Source organism: Pundamilia nyererei, unplaced genomic scaffold, assembly GCF_000239375.1.
Source record: "Pundamilia nyererei isolate P.nyererei 1_Seehausen unplaced genomic scaffold, PunNye1.0 scaffold00014, whole genome shotgun sequence".
Taxonomy (NCBI): Eukaryota; Metazoa; Chordata; class Actinopteri; order Cichliformes; family Cichlidae; genus Pundamilia; species Pundamilia nyererei.
In genome coordinates, this window is record NW_005187415.1 from 832,553 (window position 1) to 847,614 (window position 15,062).

The following is a 15,062-nucleotide window of genomic DNA, read 5'->3' on the forward strand; positions in this document are numbered from 1 at the left end:
AGAAGCACAGTTGTAAGGTCAGACAGTGATGTTGGACGAGAGGACCTGGCTCGCAGTCTCTGCTCTAATTCATCCCAAAGGTGTTCTATCAGGTTGAGGTTCTTCCACACCAAACTCTCTCATGTGTTTATGGGCCTTGCTTTGTGCACTGGTCCTGGTGGAACAGAAAGGGGGCATCTGCAAACAGTTCCCACAATGTTGAGCCACGATCGCCCATGGCTGGGATGCAGCTGCTCAGCCATGGAAACCTATTCCATGAAGTTTGGAGGTCTGCAGGAAGGTGGTGGTCTTTGCACACCATGCGCATCAACATATGCTGTCCTCGCTCTGTGATGTTATGTGGTATACCACTTCATGGCTGAGTTGCTGTCATTCCCAATCAGCAATCAGAGTCAAGCACTTACTCTGATTGCTGATCGGCACACTCTCTCACACTGTCAGACTTTTAAGAATATAAAAAACATACCAGAAAGACGCAGAATTACGACAGCAGTAAAAACATGGGCATTAACAATGTTTATTCTAAATTGTTATCTGAGACAGTTACTGGCACGGATTTGTAAGAAGTCACAGATTTGTAGTTTGTCAGTCCTGAAAATTCACAAGCTCGGCTTTTCCGATATTCCCTCCGGTGAGGATGCACACAACATCCTTGCCCTCCAGCTCTGGGATCTTGTTGTTAACGATGGCAGCAAAAGCAGCAGAGCCTGATGGCTCCACTACCAGCCCGGATCTGTAGAGCGTGGACACGGCAGCCTCGATCTCCTCATCGCTAACGAGGACGATCCCCTCCACGTAACGTTGGCACAGCTGATAGGGCAGCCTGCCTGGTGATGGCGCAAGAAAACTCTTCTATTTTCTCATGTATCGCAAACAGAAAGTCAAGGAATTTTAAAAGAACAGTTCACATACAAGCCAGATATGCTGGAGAGAAATTTGACAAAAACTACCTGCAAAAGGTGGTGCAAGACCTGACGCGATGCTCTTGCTGTCCATTTCTACTGGCTTCTTCTCAATTAAGCTTTTGTACATTGTGCAAGCTGCGTTAAGCAGAAACACACTTAAAGTTTCTGCACACAAAAACAAGCTAAACATCAGTTTGTCTGTGACTTTTTACCTCCTTCTGGCTCCACGCCATAGATCTTGGTTTTACTGCAACCTGACAGTTTGATGGCAGCAGCTACTCCAGCCAGCAGCCCACCTCCACCGCAGCACACCACCACCACATCAGGCTCCGGCATCACTTCCAGCACCTCCATACCTAGACTAAATGCATGTGCACACGTAATTAATAAAAGACAGAGATATTAAAAATGTAATTGTTACCAATAAAACACGAAGATAGAAGCACTCTTATGCACTAGCATCCAGCCCTGATTGTACCTGGCATGCCCTGCAATTAGATCCAGGTCATCGAAGGAGTGCAGGAAGGTCATGTTGTCCTCCTGAACACAACGGTTCACCACGTTTATCAGACAGGATGTAGGAGCTCGCTCCACCTCAACCCCTAAACTCTGAGGACAAGAATAACCACTCCATGAAAATGACAAAGTAATAAATTCACACTTATTAGGAAGTAATTTATATGTCTGTATTTAACTTTCAAGGCTTTTGTCTTTTGCTTAACTGTGCCACAAACAACCTCTGACCTGTATAAAGATGGACTTGTTCTCTGGGGCGGTTTCAGGCATCACCACTTTGCCCTTTGACCCAAAGTGTTTTGAGGCATATGCAAACGACTTGCCGTAGTTTCCAGCAGACATGGTGACAAAACGGCCACCTGCCGGTCTCCTGGCAAACTGATTGGCTACTCCTCTGATCTTAAAAGACCCTGTCATTCAAAAACAGGAGGTCAATAAACCTGCAGCAAAGTGTCAGGGAAGCCAAACAAAGTGGGTTTCACCAACCAGTTCTCTGCATGTTTTCCAGTTTGATGTGGATGTTGCAGTCAATGCTGAGAGGCAGGGTGGTCTGCCTCCAGGCGATCATGGGGGTGTTGATGACACCCAGAGGGCTGCTCCTCACCGTCTCTCTCGCTTCTTTTAGCATGTCCAGGGTGACAGGGTCTGCAGACACCTCACACATCTGGGTGGGTCAGAAACAGAGAAACATCATCACACCCAGTAGTTTAGTTTTACATAAACGTATAAAAGACACTCATTAATTTATTAATATATTTTTGCAGTTACTGTAGGATTAATTTAAAATATGTAGCTCTCAACCATGAGTTCACCATTTTAATAATCGGAAAATGTAAAGAATTGAGTTGATTTAATTTGTAAGCAGTTCGGAGCCTCTGATTTATTAGGAAAAAACGTGAAAGTTAAATTATATATAAAACAACTATGTTTCGCCTTTAAACGAAACCAAAAATGTATATTTATTCTATTCGGTATTTTTTACACAGACCTTATTATTTGTTTTCACTCAGCTCCTTGAAGTTTAGTGTTACAACTTTTTCGTCTCCCTCCTCTGCAGCTCGATGGTTCCGGCATAAAACGCGTTTCAAGTCGAACGTTATTGCTGAGTGGACCGCAAACATGGCGGCTTCTGTGGAGCAGCTGGGTGAAATATTCTAGCTTCGTGAGCGAGAAAGTGTTCAAAGACAGACTGCAGTAATATGAAAACATGGCTTTGATAAAGCACGTGGTGTGCGCCATGTCCGGCGGCGTTGACAGCTCCGTCGCAGCGTTACTGCTGAAGAGACGAGGTGAGAAAAGCTGGCAGTGGAAACACTGAAGCACACCTGTACTGGCTTTGTGATGGGGAAAGGTTAGCCAGACGGGCGAAGCCGCCGTATACCAATCAAAGAAATCAATCAAATAAAGTCAGAAAAACCAAAGTAAAGCTGTAAGTGAGTCTCATTGTGATTGCGTGTTGTTTGAAGGCTACAACGTGACTGGAGTTTTTATGAAGAACTGGGATTCTCTGGATGAGAAGGGGGTCTGCACCACAGAGAAGGACTGTGAGGACGCATACAGAGTGTGCCAGAGCCTGGATGTCCCCTTTCATCAAGTCTCCTATGTCAAAGAGTACTGGCATGAAGTTTTCAGGTATTTCTGTCTTCTTCTGTCTGCTGCCTTTAGTGCTCACAGCAGCTTATCATCTGCCTCCATCCCCTTTCCACCTCCTCTGTATATCGTCCTGTCGGCGCTGTGTTCAACATACTTTGTCCATTACAGATGCCGCCATCTCCAATGAAATTTGAGAAATGCCGTTTTTGTGAAAATGCTCCAAAGGGATTTTCAGCATATCGTTTCTAAACATACTAGTTTAAAGAGCTGCTAAAAAGACAGTTGCAGGTCATTTGGACCACGATACACAAAGGTATTTCTGTGTGCAGTAAGTCATATTTGGATGCTTCTGTTGTGTGGGCTCCCTGTGTACATACATGGAAAGCTGTAGGTGGCAGTAAGCACAGAAGAGAGGGCTACATCTATTCCCTGTTTTGTTCCACCTGTCCCAATTGTCATAAGGCAAGAGGAAGGTTACACCCTGGGCAGGTCATCCAGGCAGACAGACAACCATTCACACCTACGACCAATTAAGAATCACCAGTTAACCTAAAGTGTGCCTGTGAAATGTGGGAGGAAGTCGGAGTACCCAAAGAGAACCCATGCAGGCACGAGGAGAACATGCAGACGCAACATAGATCCTATGTGGGTTCACTCCAGATTCCCTGGCTTCCTCCCCAGCTGGTCAGTGGATTTGAACCCATTACCTTCCTGCTGTGAGGCAACAGCACTAACTATCAAACCAACATGCTATCTACAATGTTCATATGCAGCATTAAAAAGTAGGAGCTCAGTGGGAGGCTGGTTGCAAAGTGGCTTGCAGATGTGCAACAACTGTGTGCATGCTGGAAGAGCTTAAAAAGTGCAATATGAGGCGAGCTTCCAGGATTCCTGATAAGGAAAAATGTTCTGATTTACATTTAAAATTGATATTGACTTCAATGAGATTTAGAACAAAAACTAGGATCAGAATGTGGAATCTCTCAAATTTTATACCTGTTTTTTTATCCAGTGTTGAGCACTGAATGCAGTTTCTCTCTGTCTTTTTTGCAGTAATCTGTTGAAGGAATATGAGAGGGGAAGAACACCAAACCCAGACATACTATGCAACAAGCACATCAAATTTAACCACTTCCACAAATATGCCATCGACACCCTGGGTACGCTGTTTTATTTTCATTCTCATGCTTATTGGTTGAAATATAAAATATGATCACTTGAGTCTCAGACACACTCCAAGAGACACATTGTTTCCTGTAGGTGCTGATGCCATGGCAACAGGCCACTATGCCAGGACATCACAGGAAGATGACGAAGTTTTCGAACAGGCTCACACAGCTCCGCCCACCACGCTGTTCAGAGATCGATTTGAGATCCGAAATCGTAAGTGTGACTTTCCCTTTATACCTCTTATATCTCTGATTTTTACACTAATTTCCACTATTTTCGTTTCTGCGACTGAAGTTTCTTTTTTTCTTGCGTTCCCGTCACCAGCTGTGAAGCTGTACAAAGGGGCCGATCTCCTCAAGGACCAGACTTTCTTTCTCAGTCAGATCCCACAACAAGCCTTACGACAAACCATGTTCCCGCTCGCTGGACTCACCAAAGAATTTGTGAAAAAGATGGCTGCTGAGGCCGGGTTTCACCACGTGCTGAAGAAGAAAGAGGTGCTCATATATATTACAGACTTTAATAAGGAGAGAGGAGAGGAACACAGGATTTAAATTGACTGGTGTGTCGTTTCAGAGCATGGGTATCTGCTTTATTGGAGAGAGAAACTTTGAAAACTTCATCTTGGAGGTAAGTATTTATTTCACATGGCAAAAGTATCTCATTTTCATAGGATTTAGGACAAAACCTTCCATCTCTTTTAAGATGACCTCAGATCATTTTGATCTTCAGCTGCTTTGTTTCTATTTTCAGTATCTGGACCCCAAACCTGGGAACTTTGTCTCCATTGAGGATGGAACTATAATGGGAACCCACAAAGGTGTGTTTGTGAACATCTTTTTAAAAAAAAATAAAAGTGTGCCACTACTGTACACCTGACTAAAATGTATTATAGTCAGGCAGCATTCTCTGGAGCTAAAAACAAAGCTGAAACATGCAGTTCCTCAAATGGCCACATGAGGCTGACTTCAAAGTCAAATTATTTCCCATGCAGTCACATGTTAAAGGTTACAGAGGTTGTTTTGATCCATATCCGCATGTATAAAACTATCAGACACCTGTTTGTCCCTTCTTTTCTCATATTCTTATGTGTTTCTGTCCATACAGGTTGGTTCACACTGACACTGGGCCAAAGGGCAAGGATAGGCGGGCAGAGAGACGCCTGGTTTGTGGTGGACAAAGACATCGTTACTGGAGATGTGTTTGTGGTGAGAACATCTGTGTTTAAGTTATCAAATGTCAACGCATCCATCTTAACATTCTCCTGATGTTCCCTTACAATTAGGAGCGATTTATTTAATTTTTTTTCCAGTTTTAATGTTCATGAATGTGTCGACTTGTAGATTCCAAAACCAGGTTTGTAAAATGAAAAGGAGGATGGTAATACCTGTAACTCCCTGTAGGAGGCAGCGTATTCATCTTTGGTGTTTCTTGAGCAACGTGTTGCAATTCGTGACCATTTTTAATCGGGTACTTGATTTGTTACACCTCTTGTGGCTCAGGCTCCGACAACCAATCACCCAGCTCTTTTCCGCGACACCGTGCGAACGGAGCGTTTCCACTGGGTAACAGAAGACCCGCCCCCCGAACTAGCCAGGACCCAAATGATGGATTGTCACTTCCGCTTCATCCACCAGATGCCGCTCGGTGAGTTCTGTGTTATCAGTGCCTGCGAGAAGATTATTAATGCCGACTGAAAATCGGCTCAAACATTAAACACAGCTTCAACTGTGCGTTCCAGTTGCCTGCACAGTAACTCTGAACATGGACGGCTCTGTGTGGATTTTGCTCTCCCAGCCAGTCAGAGCTCTGACACCTGGACAGGTAGCGGCTAACGTGTTCAGGACTGTTCTTTAACATCACACTACATGTGTGGCTTCTTTGTGTTATCGGAGTGTTCTTGTTTTCCTTCCACAGTTTGCCGTGCTCTACAAAGGGGACGAGTGTTTGGGCAGTGGGAAGATCACCCAGCTTGGGCCAAGCGAATTCACGCTGCAGAAGGGCCGCGAGCGGATGGTAGCAGCCTTTCAGCGCAAAGAGCAGTCGACCCCTGAACCAGACAGCTGAGAGGAGCTCACAGTCCGGCTGTGGGGGAAATGCACTGTGTGCAGCACATGAGCTGCGAGCACCCTGTGAGGAACATAAGCCAGTCCAAGAGATGGTTGGACCGGCTTTAGTGACACAGGGCAGATGCTCAGGGAGGCAGCAGAGGGTTGATTGGCTTTTTAAAGGCTCCAGGAAACAGCAGCGTTTTGTTTATGGTTTGTTTTTTTTTTACATAAGTAGATCTCTAATGTTTTTAACCTAATATAACCTAATCTTTCCGTCCAAGATCTGTACCAACACCACAGAGATAACTTCCAGGTACTGCTTGTTGTTGGCTTCACTACGAGGACAAAGATGCACTCGTGAAATGCGATTATTTAATTGATATTGTGTAAACGAGTAGGTTTGTGCATCTCTACAGTGCACTGTGTGTTTTCATAAAAGCAGAAACAAAAAATGAGCTCACATTGTTAAGCAGAGCATTTTCTGAACTTTAGACGGTGCTTTTTTTTTTGTGGTCTGAGGCCTTGAGCTCTGCTTTCTCTTTACTGGGAGACCTGGGTGAAGATTTGTGAAGTTCTGCTGGACTGTCAGAATGCTCACGTTTCCTCAGAGGACACTACCTTGTGGGCAGATCTGGTTGACTCTTGGCTTGTTCTACTTTATTGGAGTTTATGTAGTTTGTCTTAAAAGTTTTAAGGCTTCTCAGGTTGGTTTGTTTTTTTCAGACCAGCTAAAAACTTTGAAGACTACTAAAAAATTATTTTTGTATGTTTCACGTGGTGTTTCATTTCAAAAAAATGCTTGATAGGAGAGAAAGGAAATGTGAGAGTATTGGATGTTTTTATCCATCGGTTGTGCCATTTATTTCAGTTTTTCAAATTACAAGAAAGATGATTTCTAATGCTGTATTGTATTTAAAATGCCAGGTTAATGTTTTTTAAAAAACAGCAGTGCTTTCTTCGGGCGCAGGAGAACGAACTCTGTACAAAGTGTACATTTGAAAAATGGACTTAAACAAATAAATAAATGCGAAGAGTGATATTTGCTTTCCCTGCACACGCCTGTGTTTAAATGTGCCATATCATGTTCTGTCCAGAGTCGTGATTTTTTTCTTGGGCAAAATTGAGTTTATGTACATAATGGTCATTTTGTTAGGCACACCTTTTTTTTTTCTTTTTCTTTTGCTTGTAACACAAATGTCTAATCAGCCAATCAGACATGTAGACATGGTCGAGATGACCTGCCGATGTTCAAACTGAGCATTTGAACAAAAAGGTGATTTAAGTGACTCTTAAAATGACACGGTTGTTGGTGCCATAGAGTACATGTGCTGGTTTTTAGAGCACTTCTACTCTACTGGAGAATTTTACACACAAGCACTCTTTGCGACATGCTGTCTAACATTCACACTTCATTGGAAAGCAACTGATTGGCATGCAGACTGGAGCAGCCAGGGATCGAAGTTGTAATGCTGTCAAGTTGATACAGACTCAAATATCTCAGGAATGTTTCCAGGACTTTGCTGAATCTGTGCAACGGAAAATTAAGGGAGTTGCGCAGGTAAAAACGGGTCCAACCCGGCACCAGTAAGGTGTGCGTAAGGAAGTTCATCAGTGGATACGGCAGCTGAGGGCCAACTGTTGTAAAGCTCCTTGTCCTCGTAGGGGCGCTGTTGTACAAGACTAACGTCAACTGTTATTCTGGAGTTAACGTTGTTTAGCACAAACATAACGAATCCCGAGAGTAACGGCATTGTCTCGTGATACACGTTAAAGTGCAGCATATAATCGTTGTTGTGGGAGTTTTTTCCAGAATAGAAAAGTCATTTTTTTGTCAGCTTAAACTTTAAATTAAAAAAAAAAAATCGTTTTGTTGAGGCAAAATGAAACGTGAGGAAATGTGTTTGAATGAACGTAAAGTTCTAAAATCATACAAAATTAGATGCCTGAAACGCTGATTTGACTTATTATTATTATTACTATTACTATTATTATTATATTGTTGTTGATGTATTACAAATGAAGAAAAAACACTCATCTCTGACCATGACGCACACAAGTAAACTGCGCGGGTGAAGGAAGTGAGATCCTCTGCGACATTCCTGTAGTTTTGTGGTGCAGTCCACAGTTCCCTGTGTCTAATATTTACTACATTGATGTGACATATAAATAACTGTTCAACTTTCTACCCCTTCATAGATGAGTAGGAGCTGGTTAAAGCTGTGATGATGACATTTTCAGTCTTCCTTCACTGAGCCTCAGGTCTGTTTTAATTGTACCATCACAGCTCAGAACGCTTCAGCACACAGAAGTTGAAGAGGGAGCGACACTTAAACGCGCAGCAGGAATTTTACCCACCTCTCGTCCTATTGTAATAACAATGCGCCTGTGCGTATTGGTCACCCGGACAGCGGCACTTCCTAAATCTCCATGAGAAAAAAAAAAGAAAGCCTCCTCGCCACCACCCCACCCGAAAGCGTCCCAGAGGGGGAACACAGCAGGTTTATGGTAATAAGTCTCTGAGGAGGAGAGAGGAGGAGGAGGAGGTGGAGGAGAGCCGCGGAGCCATTTTGTACTCATTTTAAACTCAGTGTGTGTTTACGCAGCCGTGACGCGCCTGGACACACTGATACTATGGATACCCAGCGTCTTTTTCCACGTTGAGAAAAACTTCACCATGCGGGAGAAAAGTAAGACGAGGTGCTGGGAGAGGGAGACTTAATGCTTTTCTTTACTTTTTTTGCGGAGGAGTTTCGGTGAAGTTGAACGGGATTCGGCAGGTTTACAAGCATGGAGCCGCCGATGTGTTGCTGGGTTTGGGTTTGTGTTCTGTTCACCGTGCCGCCGCTCGCGGGATGTTTGGAGATGCACCTTTCGGAGACTTCACAGCCCGGGAGCCTTTTGGCCAACCTGTCGCTCGGCCCTGGGTGGACTTATAAACTTGACAGGACTTTATCTCCCAACTTCATTCAGAGTTGTTTCCAAGTTGGGAGGCTCGACGGTGTTATCCGCCTGTCCCACAAAGTTCAGTGTGCGCGCACACCCAGGAATCCTGCGCCTGTTTATTTCAGAACTGTCTCCTCCGCGTCCGGAGACGTTATCCTGACGCATTTTAATGTGTTCGTTCACGGCCAGGACTGTTTTATTAAATACAAGAGAAAGAAAGCGTCAGGTGAGCCAGACATTCAAATAAAACACCTTTCAAAACTGGAGGCAACTTCCTGCTTACCTGCAGGTATTCTAATTTTGAATGTAACAAAACTTTTACCCTCCTTCACGCAAAACACTGCCTTTTTGGATACTGAGTGTGCAGGAAGAAACGTTGTCGGGGTGTTCAGGCACGGAGATTTATTCCTGGCTAGTGACTTGTGTCTTAAAAACAGTGGACAGTCGGAGGAGAAGCTTCACTGCGCGCTGCACAGCTCTCCGGGCAGCGGGCTCTCTGTGCAGCTTCATTTGACGCTCGTTAAAGCGCGCAAACAACACCAAAGCCCGTCAGAAACCATCCACAGACAGTCTGTTGTGCTGATCAGAAGGGGAAAGCGGCAGGTTAATTCATCTCCCCAGTTTCAACTTCCCAACTATCAGGTGTCTGTGCGTGAGAATGAGCCCGCTGGGACGCGAGTTATCACCCTAAAAGCAAATGACCCAGATGATGGAGAAGCGGGGAGGCTGGAGTACAGCATGGAAGCCTTGTTTGATAAAAGGTCTGATGACTTTTTCTACATAGACTCACAGACTGGAAGCATAACAACTATCCAGGCTCTGGACAGAGAAGTCAAAGACACTCATGTGTTCAAAGTTACTGTGACGGACAATGGCACCCCCAAAAGATCTGCCACTTCTTACCTCACTGTCACTGTAAGTGACACCAACGACCACACCCCTGTGTTTGAGCAAAATGAATATCGAGTCAGCATCCGAGAAAACGTAGAAGTGGGCTTTGAAGTTAAGACAGTCCGGGCCACTGACGGTGATGCTCCCTCCAACGCCGACATGATCTATAAAATTGTGAACGCAGACGAAGTCAACTCTGTGTTTGAAATTGACCCCCGGAGCGGCCTGGTGAGGATCAGAGAGCGGCCTGACAGGGAGACCCGGGCCCAGTACCAACTGATCGTCGAAGCCAACGATCAGGGGAAGGAGCCAAGTCCCCGCAGTGCCACCGCCACAGTTTACATCACTGTGGAAGACGAAAATGACAACTACCCACAGTTCACTGAAAAGAGGTACGTGGTGCAGGTCCCAGAGAACGTGCCAGTCAACACCAAAGTGATCCAGGTGGAGGCGACGGACAGAGATGAGGGAAACAATGCCAAAGTTCACTACAGCATCATAAGTGGCAACGTTAAAGGGCAGTTCTACATTCACTCCCCCACTGGTGTCATTGATGTCATCAATCCTCTTGACTATGAAATGATTCGGGAGTATAATTTAAGGATTAAGGCTCAGGATGGAGGCAGGCCTCCGCTGATAAACAGCACAGGGATGGTGGTGGTGCAAGTGGTGGACGTCAATGACAACACACCCATGTTTGTCAGCACACCTTTCCAGGCTACAGTGCTGGAAAATGTGGCCGTTGGTTACTCTGTCATCCACATTCAAGCCATTGATGCCGATTCAGGGAAAAATTCTCTCCTGGAATACCGCATTACCGACACCACGCCAGGTTTTCCGTTCACCATCAACAACAGCACAGGCTGGATTACAGTTAGTGAGCCGCTCGACAGGGAGGAAATTGAATTTTACACCTTTGGCGTGGAGGCGAGAGATCACGGGACACCTGTGAGGTCCTCCTCTGCCAGTGTCAGCGTCACAGTGCTGGATGTGAACGACAACACACCCACATTCTCAGAGAAGACCTACTCACTGAAGATCAACGAAGATGCTGTGGTCGGCAGCAGTGTGCTGACAGTGACCGCTGTGGACAGGGATGTTAACAGCATGGTGACGTATCAGATCTCCAGCGGCAACACCAGGAACCGCTTTGCCATCACTAGCCAGAGTGGCGGTGGCCTCATCACCTTAGCCCTTCCCCTGGACTACAAGCTGGAACGCCAGTATGTCCTGACAGTCACCGCCAGTGATGGAACACTTTACGATACCACCCAGGTGTTCATCAATGTCACCGATGCCAACACACACCGGCCTGTCTTCCAAAGCGCCAGCTACCACGTGTCTATCAGTGAAGACAAACCAGTGGGCAGCACTGTGATAGTGATCAGTGCGACAGATGAAGACACGGGGGAAAATGCTCGTATCACGTATGTAATGGAAGACAATGTTCCTCAGTTCGAAATTGACCCAGATACAGGTGCCATCGTAACCAAAATGGAGCTTGACTATGAGGATCAGGCCTCCTACACTTTAGCCATCACTGCCAAAGACAATGGCATCCCCCAGAAATCTGACATCACTTATGTAGAGATCATCATCAGTGATGCCAATGATAATGCTCCTCATTTTCTCAGAGACATCTACCAGGGGAGTGTTCTTGAGGATGCACCTGTCTACACTAGTGTGCTCCAGATCTCTGCTTCAGACAGAGATAGTGGATCAAACGGCAGGGTGACCTATACATTTCAAGGTGGGGATGACGGTGACGGGGATTTTCACGTAGAGCCTCACTCTGGCATCGTCAGAACCGCTCGCAAGCTGGACCGGGAAAACGTTCACGTTTATAACCTGAAGGCTTTTGCGGTGGATAAAGGTGTTCCGCCTCTGAAAGCTGCTGTTTCTATTCATATTGTAGTCCAAGACATAAATGACAATGCTCCAGTGTTTGAGAAGGATGAGCTTTTTATTGACGTGCAAGAGAACAGCCCAGTGGGATCAGTCGTGGCCCAGATCACTGCCACAGACCCCGATGACGGCACTAATGCTCAGATCATGTATCAGATCGTAGAAGGAAATATTCCAGAAGTGTTCCAGCTGGATATTTTCAATGGAGACCTCACTGCACTCACAGACTTGGATTATGAGACCAAAACTGAGTATGTCATAGTCGTTCAGGCCACATCAGCACCGCTAGTGAGCCGTGCTACTGTGCACATCCGCCTAGTAGACATGAATGACAACGAACCAGTGCTGCACAACTTTGAGATTCTCTTTAATAACTATGTCACCAACAAGTCCAACAGTTTTCCATCTGGAATAATAGGAAAGGTTCCGGCTCATGACCCGGATGTGTCGGATAAACTGCGCTACAAGTTTGAGTCTGGAAATGAGCTCAGTCTGCTGCTGTTGAATGAAGAAACTGGGGATCTGAGGTTGAGCAGGGATTTGGACAATGACAGGGCTCTGGAAGCACCCATGACTATTTCTGTTTCAGGTAAGCAGTCAACCATGTTTTTCTGAGAAAATCCTACTTTTCCTGTCAGTTTCATAAAATGTGTTAAAGATGGAAATTTCCCCCAATATGTGATTCATCACCACACTTTGGAGTCAGTGTAGAATTTTCTCATGAATAGAGACAACTGCAGTATTGACTGTATGATCAGTGAAGTGTTTGCTGCAGGCTCTGTGCAGCATCCGGTTGTGCTGCTTTACGTAATTGCTGATAAATGTATTGTCTGCAAGTGGTGGGTAGAGGTAATAAAAAGGTGCCGTTCACAGGGCACCCTCATAGCTCAGTGGCTTTGTTGTTGCAGTTATGTGGGTTTTGGTGAAAAAGCCGGCGCGCACACATGCATGTAGTGCAAATATATGAAGGCTGCTGATTTCCTTTTCTCACTGTTTGGAATTTATCCATGCTAGCACTCTTTAAAGTGCATGGGATGAATGTGCATGTTCACTGCAGGAGGGAGTGGGGAGTGGATGAAGGTTTTTTTTGTAGTTTTTCGTGCTTTGCGCATGTTTTTCACACATCGATTTTTGAATGAAAGAGAAGTTTGGATACGTTTCTGTGGTGGGGGGTTGGATCTGAAGGCTTAGATCCAAACCCTGCTAAGTCATGTAGAAAGAATTTGCACTGAGCTTCTTTTTCTCCAAGACAGAAGCACACTTTGTTCTTTAAAGTTAAAGATTAGACAAATGCAAACATTTGGACATTCACACCCAAAGTCAGAGGATACCTACTACAGCACAGATGTAAGTGTGAGCAGATACAGAGGCTCACACTTAGCTATTAATCAAGAAGAATAAATGTATTTCTCTAGCTCTCCTGTTACCTGTCAGTAGCTGCAAAACCTCTCCGCTGTCTCTCTCTCTTTGCCTTTCTTATTCTTTTCTCACTCTCATGCTTTCTCTGCTTGATCAACCAGAGCACTTTAAACCCCCCAAAATGGGCAAACAGCATAACACAGCTTGATCTGTTGAGCTCTCCCAGCTTTTTTTTGCTACCCTGTCATGTCTCCTAACATATGCACTTGTTGGTAGAATGCAGATGAGCTGCTATGATCCAGGGTACAACAGGGGAATCTGAATTCCCAGTCCATCAGTCTAGCTTTTTGCACTGTAGATCATTGTGACTGGTAAAAGTATTTAAGATGAAATTACATGTGAGAAAATGTGTGTCTTTTTGTCAGTTAGCCATATTGGTCTTGCAATCTCCTCTCTGTATTCTGACAGAAACATTGGTGTGATAATGCAGCTGGAATCGAGCTTAACCTCCATGTCATGGTTCACAGGGCAGTGCAAGGCTTTCACAAGAAGTCCTTTCATTGCTGGAGGACTTGTGCCTTTGTCTTTGTCTCAGACAAAAGGCTGACTGTCCTTTTCTAAGTGCTTTATTGCTGTTGTAGTCAACCTGCGGAGCATCTGAGACCCCAGCGGCTCAGCAGGTTACAGGCTGTATAGCCCTCATTCGCTGTCTCTGCTTTCATGCTTGTCATTGACAGCTGACGGGTCTTGCTGTATCCTTGACTACAGTGACCTCTTGATGGTCCCTTAAGCAGGGGGGGGGGGGGGGGGCAGTCTTCTTAATTAGTTGTGGCCTTGTGCGCCCAAACACATAAATATAAGTACGCACACGTTCATGCACAATTAAACAGATGTGCACACTTACACTGAAGAGCTCCAACCCCCTGTTTTTTTTTCCTTCTTTTCGTGATGTCAAGTGTTAAGCAACCATTACTGCTGATGGCTTGGCCTTTTGACCTTTGGGCTTTCTGGAGAGGAAAGCCTTTGGGGAATTTTAGGCTATCAGCAAGTTAACAAGTACTGTGAGTCAGTACACCAGCTGTGTTTCAGTCCGTCTTAAATTAGGTTCCCTCTGGCTTTTTTCCCCTCTATGTGTAGTTATTTTTTGACCTCTTCTTTGTCGCAAATCTAAATTAGGTCCAAATTCCAGTTCAGGACCAGAACCAAATCATATTGTTATACAGTGTATACGTATGGATCCAGTCTAATTGTTGGCAGACCTCTTTGTATCCCTTTCATCAGGCCCAGTTCATACTGGGTCTTTCTGTGGGTGTGCGTACCTTTTCCACACATCATTTGAATAGGTTGTGACTAGTTATACATCTGACAATGAGAGTGATGACACCGTATTATTTTCATTTAAACAAGCCCCATCAGCAGAACATAAGACCACTTATTGATGTATTGAAGTGAGCACTGTCTCATTTAGAGAGGGAAAGGTTGAAAGCTGTCACTCTTCTTATGCTACTAATCAAAGTTCCTCCTAAAACCTGTGTAAGTCATGCACAGGTGCTTTTCTTCTGGCAAACAGGAGGCCTGAGAATGTTTCCCGAGCTCTCTGCTGAAACACAAGAATGCTCTGATAACTCTACCGAGATACACTCACTTAACACACTTTGCTAGCCACAACACTGTTCCATCTGTCCTCAATCTCCCTCAGTGTGTGTGTGTGTGTGTGTGTGTGTGTGTG

General features: G+C 44.9%; 3 protein-coding genes across 9 annotated transcripts in view; 2 read left to right on the plus strand and 1 right to left on the minus strand.

Annotated features, from left to right (window-relative positions):
* Positions 1 to 507: 507 nt before the first annotated feature.
* LOC102194586 (L-threonine dehydratase biosynthetic IlvA-like) lies at positions 508 to 2,470 on the minus strand. The gene is made up of 7 exons (XM_005725103.1): positions 2,410 to 2,470; positions 1,908 to 2,085; positions 1,650 to 1,831; positions 1,384 to 1,514; positions 1,118 to 1,266; positions 951 to 1,040; positions 508 to 827 (listed from the first exon to the last, which is right to left on the minus strand). Exons 2-7 carry the CDS (start codon positions 2,083 to 2,085, stop codon positions 586 to 588), a joined length of 972 nt encoding a protein of 323 aa, XP_005725160.1. The 5' UTR covers positions 2,410 to 2,470; the 3' UTR covers positions 508 to 585.
* A 40-nt stretch (positions 2,471 to 2,510) lies between these two features.
* Positions 2,511 to 7,304, plus strand: trmu (tRNA 5-methylaminomethyl-2-thiouridylate methyltransferase). Its single transcript, XM_005725111.2, has 11 exons — positions 2,511 to 2,710; positions 2,888 to 3,053; positions 4,068 to 4,174; positions 4,275 to 4,397; positions 4,509 to 4,681; positions 4,761 to 4,814; positions 4,938 to 5,004; positions 5,292 to 5,392; positions 5,687 to 5,831; positions 5,926 to 6,008; positions 6,102 to 7,304. Exons 1-11 carry the CDS (start codon positions 2,629 to 2,631, stop codon positions 6,249 to 6,251), a joined length of 1,251 nt encoding a protein of 416 aa, XP_005725168.1. The 5' UTR covers positions 2,511 to 2,628; the 3' UTR covers positions 6,252 to 7,304.
* Positions 7,305 to 8,585: 1,281 nt separating this feature from the next.
* The window catches only part of celsr1a (cadherin EGF LAG seven-pass G-type receptor 1a), a 95,062-nt gene continuing 88,585 nt past the window's right edge, over positions 8,586 to 15,062 (plus strand). For all 7 annotated transcript variants that reach the window (XM_005725107.2, XM_005725104.1, XM_005725108.1 and 4 more), the window contains exon 1: positions 8,586 to 12,563. In XM_005725107.2, the coding sequence (XP_005725164.1) occupies positions 9,023 to 12,563 (3,541 nt within the window). In that variant the 5' untranslated portion in view covers positions 8,586 to 9,022. The remainder of the gene's footprint in view (positions 12,564 to 15,062) is intronic.